Source organism: Fukomys damarensis, unplaced genomic scaffold (assembly GCF_012274545.1).
Source record: "Fukomys damarensis isolate Sample0158 unplaced genomic scaffold, DMR_v1.0_HiC HiC_scaffold_16, whole genome shotgun sequence".
NCBI classification, from domain to species: Eukaryota; Metazoa; Chordata; class Mammalia; order Rodentia; family Bathyergidae; genus Fukomys; species Fukomys damarensis.
Window position 1 is genome coordinate 73,827,812 of NW_022900928.1, and position 17,026 is coordinate 73,844,837.

Consider the following 17,026-nt stretch of genomic DNA (forward strand, 5'->3'; position numbering starts at 1 on the left):
CCCTCCGGCAGCTGAGAGCGCCCCGGGCCCCGCGAGGCCAGGCGCAGGCTGAGGACAGGTTCCCAGGGGAGGAGCCCGCGGCCCTGGGCCGCCAGAGGCCAGGTGGGGAGACCGTTTGCGGTTACTCCAAGGGGGAGCAAAGCTTTGCTTTCCGGGCTCCGTTAAACGTAACTGCGAGAGAGGCGTTTGCCGACTGGAGAGCAGGTAAGATTGACGGACCTTAGGTGGTCCTACCACAAAGTGAACATTTTTTTTTTTTAACTACTGGAGATCGAACTCAGGTCCTTGAATTTGCGAGGCAGGCGCGGTGCCACGGAGCTAAATCCCCGGCCCAACATGTCTTTTTTTATTACCAAGTTTCACAACGTAATTAGTGAAAATAAAAACATTACGGGTTTTTTGTTTTTGTTTTTGGTACTGGGGATCGAATCTAGAACCTTTGCACTGTGTTACATCCCTCGTCTTTTTTATTTCTTTACATTATCTTACAATTTTGAGTTTTATAGGTCACACAAAATTGCTGAGGCTGGATTCGACTTTGCTATCTTCCTGCCTCAGCCTCTCAAGAGTGCAGGGATTACAGGCACGACCTATTACATGCCTTTTAGATTATTAAGATTTTTCAATACCCAGTGCTGCTGACAGTGTGATGAAAAAAGCATCTTTATATTATGTTAAGCAATTAATTTTTCCAGGGGGCAGTTTGTATTTTGCCTTATAATTTAAATTGTACCATAATTTCTAAACCATAATCCCCTTCTAGAAATTTATTCTAAGAAGATAATATTGGACAAGAATGTAGACATTTGTGTGCACTTTTTTACGTATTTTTAAAGAAATAAATCTAAACAATACTAAGCACACCTGAGGAGAAAAAAATACTTGCAAGTCCACCAACCAAAAATAACCATTAAAATAAAGTGTTCACATTTGGGTTTACTCAAGGTATATTCATATTCATTGTGACTAAATATGTTATTTAAATGAATATCCTTATAAAATGTATTTGCACTAATTGGATATTTTAACATAATGAGGATATTAGTTTTAAAAAGCAGATTATGCCTTTTGCAGCTAGTAATACACTGACAGCATGTTTGTCAAATGTAGATGTGGATTAACCATTTCTTAATGACTGTATTGTATTTCTTGCTATGGCTGTATGGTACCATACATTATTTAACCAATCCCCTAATGATGGCTGTTTAGGTTGTTTCCAATTTCTTCTTGATCATAAAATGTTAGTGGTCATTTGTACACATATCTGGATTCTTATCAAATGTAACTCCTTATAATAAATGATTGAAATGGATTATGGTTTTTAAATTATGACTCAATTTAAATTCTAACTCAAAATTACAAACTCCCTCTAGAAAATTGTACTACCCTTAATTTAGGTAGTATTATGTCCCCCCCCCACACACACACACAAAATGGGGACTAAACCCAAGGCCTTTGCATTGAGCTATATACTCCACCCCTTTATATTTTGCATTTTGGACAGAATCTAGCTAAATTGCTCAAGTTAGATTTGAACTTGGGTCCTCCCTTCCCAGCTTCCAAGAATGGTGGGATTATAGCTGTGCACCTTTTAACAGTTTTGTAAAAGTAATCTGAATTAGCATTTTAAACATATTTCTAGTGCTTCTCCAGTTTGTCTTCGACCTTGATTAGTGTTGTTTGCTTTTATGATAGGCTGTTTCAATACTGTGATTCTTTGAGCTGCCTGTTTACCTGTCCCATGCTAGAGAAATGTATTATAACTCTGTAGTACCCTCCTTGTCATGCTTAGAATCCATCTATGCACCTAACTCCTATCTGCATTTAAAATCTCTCCCCTTCCACTTTGGAAATTCTTTAAATGTAACTAGTTAAACCTGGGACACTGAGTGACTTAAGATTTTTGAAGGAAAGATATTGTTAGGTATTTTGGTTAATATCCATTTTCATCTACAAAACATAAGTTGATCTAGCTTCTATGTGAAATTTTCTAAGAGAAAGATTGTTTTTACATTAGAAAAAAGAACTGACAGTGACCTATGGGCCTCATTTTTAAAGTCTGCATTTTACTGTTTGCAAACATCTCTACATATGTTCAAGGAAAAAAATAAGAATCTGACATAAACACAAAGGAAAGAATACTTTGATTATGGTATCATATACATGCCATTAAAAAATCTTTAGTGTCAGACTTCTTAGGTCAGAGTCCCTACAAAGAACTATTTTTATATATAAAACTCACTTGATAACCTATTGAAATAATTCCTTTCATTTTAAAAATGGAGAAAGTAAAGTCTAAACCATACTTTACTTTTTTCTTCTAACATTTATTTAGTTCCTAATATAAGTCAGACTTTGGAATTTGTACAAACACTGAACTCTGAGAAGTAATTCTACAAAGACATACTTGAGGGATTTGCTCTGTGACACATGTCCTTTAGTAACTATCAAAAATGAAGTCACCAAATCCTCACTGTTCTAGATTTGATAGTGTAAACTACTAGTCAGTCTTACAAGGATTTTACTTGAAGTCTAAGGCCCTGACCCTCTAACTCCTGCTTCTACAGAATCATTGCACATACAGCTTTTAGTAAGTGCCTTTTATCCTGTATATCATTGCTTTACAGTTGACTTTTTAAAATGAGGAACAATTTCTTAAACTTTTTTTCCTAGGTTTTTAATGTGAACATTAATGCCAATCAAGGTACACTGAAATAAGGTAAGAAATTGAAAAAAATAACTCTGGTTTGTCCTTATACATTAAGAAAAAGTATTCTACCATGCTCAGTGATTACACTAAAATAGCAATTTGCTGATAGAATATGTATTTGTAGCTCTAGAGTCTTGAACATAGGAGCAGACATCATTGGTTGGTAAATAAAACTCTGGATCTCAGAAACAGTATATAATCATAAATGTGAGCCACACACTGAAGAACTATTCCTGAAACAGAAGTCTCAGTTAATTTGCTTTAATGTTTATTATCTTGTAACAAAGACCAATATATTAAGAACTTGGAACTCTTTTGAATACAGACCTTTATAAATATTAATTTTATTTTATTTTTTTTTTTTTTTTTGAGACAGGGTCTCACTATGTAGTTACTGACCTGGAACTCACTATGCAGCCCAGGCTGGTCTCAAACTCACAGCGATTCTCTGCCTCAGCCTCCTGAGTGCTGGGATTACAGGGGTGCGCCACTTAATTTTACTTTGAGAACAAGCAAAACCCCACCTCATTTTCCTTCGGTCTGTAGTACACCAGCTATTCATGTGCTCATGTCTGAAACCTAGAAGTTATCCTGAAAACCTTCCTACTTTGGTACTCCATATTGAACCACAGTCCTGCTGCTTCTGTTTTCTTAATCTCATCTACTTCTGTCCATTCCCTTTATTACAAATCTGCTCCGGGCCATCATTATCTATTGCCTTGATTATCCCAACAGCCTCCTTTTTAGTGGCCTTGCCCTTAGTCTTGCCCATTTCCAATCTACAGTATGCCCAGGCACTATTTTCGCTACACAGCCCTAACTTAAACTTTCTTCGCTGGCCTTTCCAGGTAAAATCCAAGCTTTTACAAGAAAATACAAGGTCTACAAATGTTGTGACCCTTGCTTTTTTTTTTTTTTTCTAAACTACGCTTTTGTCACTTAATCCATACTAAAGTACTTATAGTTGAATATCGTATATGCTGTATCTCTAACCCTTTATAGAAACCTCAACTGCCTTTGATGAATTGATGCTTTATTCTCATTTTAACTTGTTCCCAGTTGTCCCGCAAGATTTGCTTGACTGTCTTTTTGTAATAACTGTCCTTAAACCACAGATCCAGAGGTTGGCAAACACTTTAGTCCATGAGCTAAGTTTTACATTTCTAAATGGTTAAAAAGAATATGCAGCAGATAATTTGTTTTTTACAGAGCCTAAAATAATTAATTTGCCTACCATTTTCTGCACTAGATCTATATGGGGGGAATGCTTCGGTTATACTCTAGGTAGCATCACGCCTGGCACTACACCAATTTAAACAATGCTTAACTGACTGAATTTAATATATACTTATGAATTCTGTCTTAGAAAATAAGACACTTAGGCAAAGCTCTTTATGGTAATTAGTCAGATGAGAATAGCACAACAAATTAGACGCTTTTGAGATCAGGTTTTAATGAATTTAAACACAAGGCACAAGTTCCCAGATGTACATAAATTACAACTGCTTTTTGCTTTTTTTCATCTCTTAATCCTTTGGATGGGAATGAGAAAATGTTGGTCTCTCATTTTTGTTGTTGTTTGGTTTTGTTTTATGAGACAGGGTCTCACTATACAGTTCAGAGTGGCCTTGAACTCATTATATAGCCTAAGCTGTAAGAACCACAGCAGTCCTGCCTCAGCCTCCTGAGTGCTGGGATTGTAGGCATGCACCACCACACCCAACTTGGTCTTTTAATTAAGAACTTCCTTAATCTGGCCTTAACAGTTTTTCTAAAAAGCTGATAAGGCCAGGGGATTTAGCTCAGTAGTTCCGCCACCTGCCTTGCAAGCACAGGTCCAGAGTTCAATCCCTGGTACCAAAAAAGAGCGGATCTTCAGAATTTATATAACTTCTTGCAGTAAAGAAATTGTTTTTAAATTTCTTTTTTACTTACCTACATTACTAAGGTGTTTCCTAGATCCCAGTAAGTTTGCTATGATTAAATGATGCTCTTAATTTCTCCATCCACACAGACCTTCTTTTTCGATTTCTCTGAAAGAGTATTCTCTTCTTCCAGTGTGTCATGACAATCCCTTTTAGCTTTTGTTTCTTCCTTATGGAATAGATGTGAGTGCTCAATGCGTCCTCTACGAATAAAATGCTGGATCCGGGATTCTAATCCTTGGCATTTAGGGCGATCCATGAGGGGCCTGTATTTGCGCATTTTCACTCCTTCTACAAAGGCACTGGTCTGCTTTATGACAGAGGGCTTAATGTTTCTCCATTCTATTGTTCCATCCACATTTGGTCCTGTTCTACAGGGTAACACAACAGAGTCCAGTCCTTGCAGCATATTATACAACATGTGACTTTTGACAGCATGATTAGCCCATAGTTGCTGTAGGTGAGTAACATTGAACTCCTGAACCTCCTCATCATAGATCCACTTGATATTTTCAAACTTACAGTCATACAAGATTAGAGGAAATTCTACAGCCATACTAGGAAGAGAAAAAAACAGTATGAAAATACATTAACTACTCAATTGTTCTTAAGATCCTGAGATTTAGCTGGGTTAGAAAAAGGAAGAGGGAGACCCACTGATGTCAATATTAAGTTATCTAATAGCTAAGCTTAACTTTGTGAACAACTTTATATTTTTTAAAAATGCAACAAAACATGAGTCAATTTGACTTATAAATATCAGCAGTAACAAATCTAGAAGTGAGATGACAGGTCTGTCATGTTGCTATAAAATCAAAAACAGCTGATAGTAATTACCCATACTTATTGGTGACACTTTCTTAGCTTGGTAATGAATTAACCACTTACCAATCCAATTATTTAAATACTTGCATATTTTTTGTTTTTATAAAATAACAGGAAATATAAAAAATGAGACTTTTTATCAAATTTATTCAAAAGTTTTGTACACGGTGTATCTTAAAACATTCAATACACAAAGCAATTTTATAATCTGGGCAGTAGTACCTAGACTCTTTCTGAATTCTTTTTGCATTTTCTTTCTTTGAACAACACACTTTGTACTGTAATTTTGGCCTTTTTTCTGTGGGTGGTATAATTTCTATAAAACACCTACCTATTAAATATCCTGGTTGGCATTTCATTATCCCATATTTTTCAATTATTTGTGTACTAGACCTAATCTATATTATAAATGACTTTCTGAGCCCCCTTGTTATGAATAAATAACAAACAAGTTCCATATTGTTTGATCCAGAAGGTGCATAAATGCTTTGTAATAGTATTTTTTCCTATTTGATTACAGAATATCTTGTTAGATGTTGGTCAACTCTGTCAACACCACCTATAGGATTATAATCACTGACCACTACTAAAATTTTTTTAGTTTTGTTTCCTATTTCAAGTTCTGTCATTTCTGTATTTGGATAGTTGACAATATTTTTTTTTGTCTTTCCATTTCATAACACAAACTTTTTCTCATTGATATGCTAACCTTTCTCCCTTTTTCAGTTTTTTCTTTTGTAGCTCTTTAGGAACTTCCTAATTCAGTCTGTGTCCCAGATGTGTCTGTTTTATATTGTAAAAGAATATCAGTGAGTTCTGGAGAAGTATAAAAATATATCTAATGTACTTATGATAAGAGTGTATAGATATAGCACAAAACTACGGGTTATTTTTCACAAATAAATGGGATTTAGTAAAATAACCAGAACTTACTAGATTTCACTAGAAATAAAAATCAAGGCTTAATACAACATTCTAAATTTTTTTAATTTGCAAAAGTAATTGCTGTAAAACAGACATACAAGTATATCTCGTGCAAACAAGAATCAACTGGTTGAGCCGGGCATGGTGGCGCAGGCCTGTGATCCCAGCACTCGGGCGGCTGAGGCAGGAGAATTGCTGTGAGTTTGAGACCAGCCTGGGCTACATAGTGAGTTCCACGTCAGTCTCAACTACACAGCAAGACCCTGTCTCAACCCCACCCCCCAAAAACAGGAACAATCAACTGGTTGAAATGACACTTTCCCAAGCAATGCTCGGACAGTCAGTACATAAAACAAATGTACTGCCCAGGTGACACTCATGGAAAACTGTTCAGCGGTTAATGGTATGTATTTATCTAAGCTTAGCCTGTTCTCAAAAGAAAAACCTATTTGCTGCCTTTCCTACCATTTTAGAAGTGGGAAATTAGGAAAAATTCAAAAGTACAATAATATATGGCTATTCAGTGATACAAAATAAGAAAGATTTAATATAGTTTGAATATTCATTAATTTCACCAGAAGCTAATAATAGCTGTTAACATAAACTAAAAATTTTTTTAAAAAGGACATGAGAATGAATGTCCTTTTAATTAAAAAGCCCTGTCCAAACACATTTCCTTACTATCATGGTAAAACAATGAGAAAATTAGAAGATACTACTCCTTCCCACATGTTCTTAACACTGCAAGTTAGATTAAAAGCTTCATGAAGTCAGGATTAATGACTTATGTCTGAGTCATTTGATCAACCAATTGGGGAGGGGGAAAAGTTTGGTTTAGTTTAACTTACCTATATTGAGGCTTCTGGGGATTTTTCTCTATATTCAACAACTCATCAATAACTTCTGGCTTCTCCATTCCTTGGCCAATCAGAAAGAGGATAGCCATCATACATCGGACTTGATGGTAAAGGAATGCCTGCCCAGTCACTTCAAATTGACATAACTGGAAAGGTTCTTGCCATTTCTCCTCACCCAGGCTCTGCCCCACTAGCTGTACTTGAGCAGACAGAATAGTCCTCTGAAAATTAATCACTCCATTTGCTACATCCATTTTACACAAGTTCCTGAAATCATGAGTGCCAATATACTTCTGAGCTGCATAATTCATCCTTACAATATCTAAATCGGCACGAGGGAAAAAATAACGGTAAGTACGCTCAAGGCAGCTGAACCTAGCACTGAAGCTAGGTTCTGTAGGGGCCCAGGCCAGTACACGGATGTCTGGAGGGAGTACCCGATTAAGAATGTGGGTATAACGGATCTCTTTGGCATCATCACTGACTTCATCTTTTAAATTAAGATCTTTTGAATCTTTGCCCCTTGGAAACTGAGACCGCAGGTCAAGAGAAATCACCTGTGGAATTAGGGAAAGATAACGAGTTTTAGAGATATAGTACAAATAATCTCAGTACTCAGAATGTATACTTGGGTGTCCTGGTACTGCTTGCTTTGAGAAATAGTATAGCAGTCCTTACCTGTCCAAAGGCACTAACTCCTTTATCTGTTCGCCCACACCGGTGATAGTTGGATGTCTGTCTGCTTTCTATCAGTCGAGTCTTGGTCAGAGCCTCAAATAGTTTCTCTTCAATGGTATTGTCTGTGTTTTCCTGACTAGCAAAGCCCTGGTATCCCCAGCCCAGATAGGCTATTCTTAGAGCTACATGTCTTCGGCTGTGGGCACTGAAATCAAAGGCACGCTTAGCTTTTCCAGATCCTGAAGAATTTTCTTTAACGTTTGGGTCTTTGATGTTGTTGGGTTGTTCTTTTTTAAGTCTTTGTACTTCCTGCTCCAGTTCTTGTATTCTGTTTAGGAGTTTTTCAATCTGGTTTCTGTCAGTGTCTGATTCAGCCATGGTATGACAGCCCCAAGAATTGGCGAATCATACAGTTCTTGAAAAGATAGCAAAATACAATTTCAGGTTAGTTCCTTTGATAATGTTATGTTCAAATAGCATGGGATTTGATGCTGGAGTGTAGAATTATGCTTGCCTAGTAATATAAACAATAGTTTATGTGTTGATCATCCACCAATAGTATGCTTGTAATCTTATCTGACCAATTCATAGGTGAAAAGAAAGAATATTTACCTATTAAGTTTCTTTTTAAAATTTGAGAATACCTATAGATTTCACTTTATTAGTCTTCATTCAACAGATGATCGAGGTCTCAAGTTATAGCAGACATCCCTGCCCAGTACTAGCGTGCTATGAATGGCACCTGCTTCTTGCTCTCTGTAATTCAGCTATATTCTTTTAAAGCAGGAGTCAGACTAAAGCTCTGTAATTCAAATGGGCATGTCAGATGGAGGAATGAGTGAGTATAGCCCCTCCCCCATTGGCTGCTATGGAAATTTAGGTGCTGGTTTGTGAAGTGGTGGGACTCTGCTGGGTACAAGTAGCTGAGGTCAGTGTGACCCCAATTAAAATCCTTTACCTTGAATTATGGCTTCTCACTGATCCAATGAGTTGCTTGCTAACTACACCTGGTCCCAGTGCTGGTTTGTTCTACCCAAGCAAGATAAGCAATTACTCCCTAATAGCCCTGCTTGGCACCATCATGCCAGGTGTTCAGCAGTATTTCACTAGATGCCTTCAAAGCATACCCAGATCCCTATTCCTTCCCATGATTCTATTCAGTAAATACTGGATGTGCTTGGGGACCTCTGTCTTTGCTGCCATCAGGAGCACTGACATGATCAGCCCCAAGACTCAGCTTCACTGTAAGTCTAGTCTCCTGTCTTTATTCTTTGCCTTGGCCTGTAGTGGTTCACAGGAGGCCAGGACCCACAGCAGAGGTTCTGGCAACATTCCCCTCCCTACTCCCTATAACATGTTACTGATATTTTCCTTAGATTTCCTTTTGATGTCTCATTATATTTGTTCAACTTTTCTAATAATGAGTTCTTTCTTTGGGCTGCTTATAACTGAGTTTCTACTGCTTTTCAGTATCAGATATTCTGTATGTATGACTGTCATCTAATATTCTATTTAAAGGTGGTACGATAGAAGCTAGCCTAACTGAAGAAATATTACCAATGTTTATATTTCACATTAAAAGTAGAACCTGAAGATAAGACTTTCTTATATTAAGCAGTTGTGATGGCAGAAAAAAGGTAATTAAGCATTATTTATCTTTTTAAGCCAAATTTAATGTTCTGACAAGATTTTGTATAATAGTTACAAAAGTCAGTTTGATGATGCAGTTTAGATAGCCATGTTGTAATTCCTGCTATATAGTGTTTCAATAATCTGGGGACAACTATACCACATCCTTAAGATTAGAACTGTCCTAGGCAATCTGTTACTGATGACTACTTATAGAAGATATCTCCATATCTATTGTAAGACTATAGTATCTAAATTTAGGTAGTTCATTTTTGGACCCTTTGATTTTTCGGTGTGTAGACTCTTTCCTGTAATACTGGAGTGGGAAAGCCTTTTCTAAGTAAAGGACTTGGAATCTCAGAAACTATAGAAAACCAAAAAATGTGAATACCTAAAAATAAAAACTCCTACCAGCAAAAAATAAAGTCAAAAGATAAACAGACTGAGAGGTAAAAATGATGGATGGCAAAAGGCTAATTATATATACATATATATGTATTTCATGAATATATAAATCAGTTTTAACAAAAACATCAGTAAAAGTCCAACCTAAGAGGTATATGAGCTAGATCAACCATTTCACAAAAAAGGAAAAAGCTTACAAATAAAAAGATGTCAGTTTTACTCAAGTTAAACAAAGTATATAAGAACAATTTTTCATAACTGATTGCAAAGATGAGAAAATTTGATAGTACGGTATTTTGGAGAGGGGATAGAGAGAACTAAACTCTATTAATGTATTGTTGCTCCAACTTTACAGGTAAGCATCTTAGCAATAGCTATCAAAACTGAATATGCACACACCTTCTGACCCCTGTATCTATTCCATGTCCAGAAACTCAATCTACACAGTATGCTTGTATAAGTATGTAAAAACCTACAAGATCTTCATTGGTTTTTTTTTTTTTTTTTTAATTGGTACCCAGGATTGAACTTGGATCCTTGCACTTGAGGGGCAGACAGCAGCTAAATCCCTGGCCCTTCATTGGTTTTTCACAAGTGACTATAAACCTAAATTATGTCAGTAAGGAACTGGCTGAATATATTATGGTATATCTACTCCCTGGAATTTGACATGGCATTAAACAATATGATGTTAAATGTACTTGTGCTGGGTCACCATGATTATCTCTAAGGTTCAGAAGAGTTTTATACTAATTCTTTGTACATGTGAATAGGGAAAATTACAGGGAAGTCATATGAAACTGCCTTTGAGATTGAAACTTGGTCAAGGAGGAGAAATGTGCTTAAAATAGTAGGGACACATAAGAGAGGTGGGCAATAGATACCAATCTCACATCCAGTAAAAATCTAACACTGGCTATTTTAGTAGTTGATTTTGGTTTAATAGTTACTTCTAGGGTAGGCTACTAGAATGAAGAGATTTATCTAGATGGGAAGATATGTTGAAATTACTGAAGCACAGGCAGTATATGTATGCCTACAGATATATGTGTAAATATGCTAGCACAACACTGCTTTTTTGATGGTTGTTTAGGTTAAGCCACACTTATAATTAAAAGCAAGGACTCAGTCTGAAATCAGACTGCCTGAGTTTAGAATCCAGCTCTACTACTTATCATCTGTAACTTTGACAAGGTAATAACTTCTCTATGCCTCATGTTACTCATCTGTAAAAGGGAACTAATCCCACAGTTGTGATGATTACATGACAATAAATATTAAGCACATAGAATAATGCCAGGTACATAAAGTACCCTCTAAACTCATTATATAATATACACTAAGTAGCCTATCCCATAACATGTGGTCTTAGGTTTTATACCAGAACTCATCTTGTCATAGGAAATACTAAATGCAGAAAGGCGATAAAAAGTGGGAGTGGATGAGAGTAGAAATAAAGCAGGTACAGAGCTGAGTTAATGACCCTCTTAAACCGTCCTGATACTAACCTATACTCATCTATTATAATTATTGAGTAATAATTGGTTTAACCATTCTTATACCACTTGACTCTGAAATTGAAATAAGGAATGAGCAGTTTTTGAGCTAGAAATTTATCAGAAAACTGACTAATGTTATCTCTTGCAGACAGTCTTACAGTTTTGGGGAAGCAATGGAGCAACTTATAGGACCCGATAGACAAAAATGGGCCAATATGGATCCAGAAGAAAGAATGTTAGCTGCTGCCACATCTTTTGCCCATATCTGTGCAGTGCAGGATGAAGGAGACCTCAGGAGAGAAGCCCAGTCTATCCAGTATGACCCCTACAGTAAAGCTTCGGTAGCTTCAGGGAAGCAACCTGCTCTTCCTGTGCAACTGCAGTACCCACATGTAGAAAGTCCTGTCACTTCACAAACAGTCTCAGAGGCCTCTCAAAGACTCCGAAAGCCAGTGATGAAGAGAAAGGTGCTTCGTAGAAAGCCAGATGGGGAAGTATTAGTGACAGATGAATCAATTATCAGTGAATCAGAATGTGACACAGAAAGTGATGCAGATCTCTCGGACTTAAAACATAGGCTGATGAATTTGCAGTTCCAGGAAGACAGGGAGTCCCCAGTGGATATTTCACGAAAATTTAATCAACCACATGAATACCAAGGAATTTCACAAGATCAGTTCATTTGCTATCTACAAAAAGAGGGAATGGGCCCTCCAGCTTATGAACAAGACCTGATTGTTGCCAGCAGACCCAAGTCCTTTATTCTCCCAAGGCTGGACCAGTTAAGCCGAAATCGGGGCAAGATAGACCGGGTAGCCCGATATTTTGAATACAAAAAGGACTGGGACTCAATGCGGTTGCCTGGTGAAGATCATAGAAAGGAGGTACGGTGGGGTATCCGAGAAAGATTTCTTTCCCGAGCAGAACCCCAGTCCAAGCCTCAACATGTGTATGTTCCAAACAATTACATAGTACCAACTGAGAAAAAAAGATACGCCATTCGTTGGGGTGTTCGCTGTGACCTTGCAAATGGTGACATGCCCAGGAAGCTTCCCTTTCCTTTTTCTCCTTCATAAGTCTTTTTTCACCTGTCTCCTACAGAATTGTTTAGGATGTCCTGTTTCTTTATCTGGCTCCTTTTAAATAGAAACACCCACCATTTGTGTTCCCCTGCTGTATCATATCAGATACTACTTAACTTCCAAATTACCACTCCCAAATACAGGAATTACAAGAAAAAATCATGCCAGAGAAAGAAAAATCTATCTGGTTTTTGTATTTTGTCAAATTAGTAAGCACCATTTGTGTTTGAAAGTCTTTTTACCTTGAGTCAGTGTAACCTACTGTTTTAGTGTTGTTTTAAAATTGGTGGGCATTAAGCTTATTTATTAAAGAATTTTTTGGAAACTCATGAGTTTGAACCTTATTTTTAGCAAATGCTTCCCAAAGTAAGGTAATCTCAAACCTAGACTGTGATTCTGCCTCTGGTCATACACTCCATTGCTCTCTCATCATCTAATGAGCCAAAGGGAAGGAACAAAAACCTTTTCCAGGGCCGGGGATTTAGCTCAGTGGTTCCAGTGCCTGCCTCCACAAGCGCAAGGACCCAAGTTTAATTCCTGGTACCCCCCGCCAAAAAAAGGAACCTTTTCCATAAAATCCTAAAAGAAAGAAATATAATAGCAAAGATCTCCATTATGGAAGCAGTAAAATGTTTTTTAATACATGCCTCAAAATGTGACACAGGATTCTAACCCAAGCTTTATTTGAGATAGTTTGGTAGTAAACTCTAGTTGTCAATTCTGGATTACTGTACTTTGTAGAGTTTGTTACAGATTTTCTTTGGAATTATGCCTGTCACTTGGAAGGTTGTTCCTGCCCTACAACATAGTTTCAGAATACTAACATCTGGAATCACATACAAACATAGATAAAATTAATCCAGACTGTTGCAGATCGAAAGTAATTCAGATCACCTTACTCTACAACTTACGTTTTTGATAGTTCTAATTTGAGGAATATCTAAAATTGAAATTAATAGTTTTAACTGAGGTCTGTAGGGGGGATAGCAGAAATTACTTTTTTTAAAAAGTGCAACATGAATGACCATTACTATCTGCTAAAATACATATTTTATATTTGAGTCTACATAATGCATTCACCCAGTTTGTTAGGCATTTATCAGAAAGAGGTAATCAATGACTCAGATATGTGTAGGATATATTCACTTCAGAAACGTAAAAGCTGCAATCTGTCCCCAACAGTAGATGTCTCTTTAAAATGACATGGAAACTAATGTGGAAAGACGCAAATTAAGTGAAGCAAACAAGTTATAAACCATGTATTATGCAAACAACATGGAAAAATTAAAACGACTCGGTAATGTTTTTACAACTCAGTTCTTCAAAATTAAAAATTATGTTTTTTGTTTTTTTTTTTTAACCATAAGTGAATTTGTCTTCTTTAGGTCTCAAAGTTCAAATTACAAAAATCAAAAATTCCCAGAGTTATCCTAGTTGAACCCCCATTTCAGCTGAAGAATTAGGCCAGATTGTAAGATTGGTGAGGTAAATTTTTGGTAAAAAGAACTTAAGGCCAAGACCAAAAGCAGTGCTTCCTCCAGCACACCATATTTTTCTCAGAGAGGTGCAGTAGTTTCCAGATGGACACATGGCACACAGAGGAGACCGCCAAATCACCACAAGGGGGGAAATCGTTTGTACTAAGCACTATAAAACAACATAACCTGATATTTAACACCTTCTGAAGTTTAAAAAAGGGGAGTCAATCTCAAAAATAAGGAACGAGTGGAATGGCATCAATAGCATTCCTCATGATAAAGGCTTAAGAGTGACATCAATCATGTATAGGTACAAAATCCCTATGATAAATGTGGTTATTATGTATATCTAAAATATACCAATAAAATTAACAACAATAAAAAAAAGACTATGATCACTAATATTGAAAAAGCAATTACGGCGCGTAAAGCAATCCCCAAAATCTGAAAATTGCTACCACACCTCCTCTCCCTCCCACATAATACTGGGCTCCCGACTTCATTTGTAGTTTTTTGAGCACACAATTCTTGTGCAGCAGAGATTTAACTCCAGTCCAAGGACCCCCTAGGCTGCTGAGTTGAATTAAGACCCTGCTGATGCGACTTTCTTCCAGAAGTACCAAGCATAAAAGCAAAACGGTCTTATGCACGTCCCACTTCCATACATCAGCGCTTTCCTGAAAAGACCAAAGTAAGGAAAGGGAGGGTCGGGGGAAATAATTATTCAGCAACAAATCTATCTGCACATGGTTAGTGGGAGGACCACACTTACCTTAGCGTCCTCTGGCCTCGCAGTCTTCCGCGAAGCAGGAAGTTGTTGCTGGCGCTCGCACTCGCGAGGCCTCACGGGAGGCGCCGCGCACAGTTGTGGGAAATGTAGTTCCGAGGAGGAGTGCAGTCTTGAAGCCGAATCTGCCACCCCGAGGGTCTCCAAGGCAGCCACAGATTTCTGGACAAGATCTGGAGCTTGTGATAGTACAAAGACAGAAAAAGAATGTCTAGTGATGTGCTAAAATAATAAATAGAGAAGAGCTAACTTTCAAATGTCTGCTAAACTTACAGCAAAATTAGAAGACTGAAGGTCCTGGCCCGACTTTGTACCTAAATAGTAAAAAGTGACCAGAGACAAAGACGTTTATTATTAGAATGCAAACGTAAAGGCTAAAAAGGAAATGTTATAACCTTGAAACAAAATACTGAAGAGCCCTGACTGACGGAACAGGATGGGGAGTGTTGCTTCAGCACCACGGAGAGAGAATCACTACTGTTTGTGGGGTTTTGTGAGTAGGTTGGTTCCCAGTTCCAGAAGATGCTGACTCAACTCTCAAAACTCTGGTTAAGAGAGGAAAAAATCTGAATTTTTTGTCCAAATTTAGTAGTCATCAGTAACCAGGGAGCTATCCTGCATTGTGCAAATACATGCAGCAGATAGATACTCTGGAACAAAAAGTTTTTTCAGGGTTGCTTTAGCAAAGGACATCTCAGAGTAAAAATTAAAACGAGCTGTTGTGGGGAAACAGCACTGGTACTGGTACCTAGGGCAAGCACAGTAGTAGTTAGCATCTGATCTCTGCCCTTTTTTCTCAACTTGTGCATTCAGTGCTTTCATCAGATCAAACCCAATTGTCCCTCGACTTTCCTATGCGATTCGCTCGGATCAGTAGAAATGCAGCTGCCACCTAAGAGTCTCCAGCTGTTGGCTGACTGTACAGTGGCCAGTAGCTGGCCGCGATTGACAACAGTGCCTCCTTCCTGTTTTCCAAAACTTGGCGCGGATCCCAATCCTTGCGGATCAGTACAGCTCTTGGACTCCTCCAGCTCGCGTCCCTAGCGACCTCTCTCCTTTCTCCCCTCTCCCCTGTACTTCCAGCCCATTCTCGTCTGAGCCAGCGCGCTTGCGCGCGGCGCAGCGGGTGGTCGGGGGTTTAGGCCTGCCCCCGGAGCAAGCCGATTGGCCACGGAGTGGGGCTGGGCCCTGCCTCGAGCCTGGGTGGAAGCACGTGCTGGGGGCGGGAGCAGCGATCGCAGCTATGGCGTCGTTACTTTGGGCTGGCGACGCAGGGGCGGCGGACGGCGAGCGGCTGAGCAGCCAAGTAACCGCCACCGAGCAGGGGAGGGCAAGGGGGCGAGGGCGACAACCGGGACTCGCAGAGGGAAATCTCCAGGGAAAAGGAGGGAAACCCCAGCTAGCGTTTGGAGCGGGGTGTCAAATAGTGGAGGGATGTGTGAGATGGGTTTGGAGGAGGGCCACAGAAAAACGACTCTTACATAAGACCTTCGGTTTGAATGAGGCTAAGTGAAGACACCTGGAAATCCAGGGAAAGACAGCTGCTGATATGTAGTGCTGACTTGCCTCGGAGTGTTCTACTCCCGTAATTTAGAATCCAGCTGGCCATCTTATATTTACCAACATGCTTTCCTAGTCACCATCCTCTTGTTGGTGCTCAGATCACCCACCCCCAAACTGCCCATATTTAAACTACAGGCCAAGCCCGAGTTTCATGTGGAAAGACTACAGAAGGTCTCCTCCAATATTAAATTTTAATTCATACAGGAGACCTTTCCTTGAAATGAATCCATTAATAACCTAACATTGCAAAGAAAACCTTGGCGGGGGGACGCTCTTCCCTGAACTACTTCTATTTTTCGTTGTACAGGAGCAGGGGGCAGCTTGATGGCTTGCTTCCTAATATTGGTTAAAATTTGTGTCTTTCATTAGTTTTCAAATCTCATCCACCCCCGGAAGAACCTTCTGGGTATTAAGAGTACCACAGTCCCAAACATAGGTGAGTTTTGCTAAGGTAAAGCTGACTGGCCTCACTTAGTTAAAAATCATTGCTATCATGAAGTCCCTGCCAGCTGAAACACTTTTAACTAATTTAAGACCCTCCACTATCTTCCCAATCCTTTTTATCCACTCTTTGACCAGATGAACCTGTTCGTATACACTATAGAGTTGGAAAGAAAAATTGAAATAGTATACTGTACATTTCTGTTCAGTATATATATATATA

The 17,026-nt window shown here is 38.4% G+C and overlaps 3 protein-coding genes across 12 annotated transcripts in view; 2 read left to right on the top strand and 1 right to left on the bottom strand.

Annotated features, from left to right (window-relative positions):
* The window catches only part of Hyls1 (HYLS1 centriolar and ciliogenesis associated), a 13,184-nt gene extending 361 nt beyond the window's left edge, over positions 1-12,823 (top strand). Inside the window, exons 1-4 of one of the 8 annotated variants that reach the window (XM_010628665.3) lie at positions 32-204; positions 2,674-2,719; positions 9,438-9,556; positions 11,601-12,823. In XM_010628665.3, coding sequence (XP_010626967.1) covers positions 9,543-9,556; positions 11,601-12,528 — 942 coding nt within the window. In that variant the 5' untranslated portion in view covers positions 32-204; positions 2,674-2,719; positions 9,438-9,542 and the 3' untranslated portion in view covers positions 12,529-12,823. Of the gene's footprint in view, positions 1-31; positions 205-2,673; positions 2,720-5,020; positions 5,096-8,296; positions 8,758-9,437; positions 9,557-11,600 lie in introns of those variants that run through there. The other 7 variants (XM_010628663.3, XM_010628669.3, XM_033764419.1 and 4 more) reach the window with 7 other exon arrangements.
* Positions 4,670-14,855, bottom strand: Pus3 (pseudouridine synthase 3). 2 transcript variants are annotated; one of them, XM_010628672.3, is made up of 4 exons: positions 14,785-14,855; positions 7,920-8,334; positions 7,233-7,798; positions 4,670-5,192 (listed from the first exon to the last, which is right to left on the bottom strand). In XM_010628672.3, the coding sequence occupies exons 2-4, from the start codon at positions 8,295-8,297 to the stop codon at positions 4,691-4,693; spliced, it is 1,446 nt and encodes a 481-aa protein (XP_010626974.1). In that variant the 5' UTR covers positions 8,298-8,334; positions 14,785-14,855; the 3' UTR covers positions 4,670-4,690. The 2 variants fall into 2 exon arrangements, with proteins under 2 accessions (XP_010626974.1, XP_033620308.1); XM_033764417.1 differs by lacking the exon at positions 14,785-14,855 and having other exon boundaries at positions 7,920-8,337.
* Positions 14,856-15,965: 1,110 nt separating this feature from the next.
* Positions 15,966-17,026, top strand: part of Ddx25 (DEAD-box helicase 25) — a 21,618-nt gene continuing 20,557 nt past the window's right edge. Inside the window, exons 1-2 of one of the 2 annotated variants that reach the window (XM_010628659.1) lie at positions 15,977-16,105; positions 16,732-16,798. In XM_010628659.1, the coding sequence (XP_010626961.1) occupies positions 16,043-16,105; positions 16,732-16,798 (130 nt within the window). In that variant the 5' untranslated portion in view covers positions 15,977-16,042. Of the gene's footprint in view, positions 16,106-16,731; positions 16,799-17,026 lie in introns of both variants that reach the window. The other variant, XM_010628660.2, reaches the window with a different exon arrangement.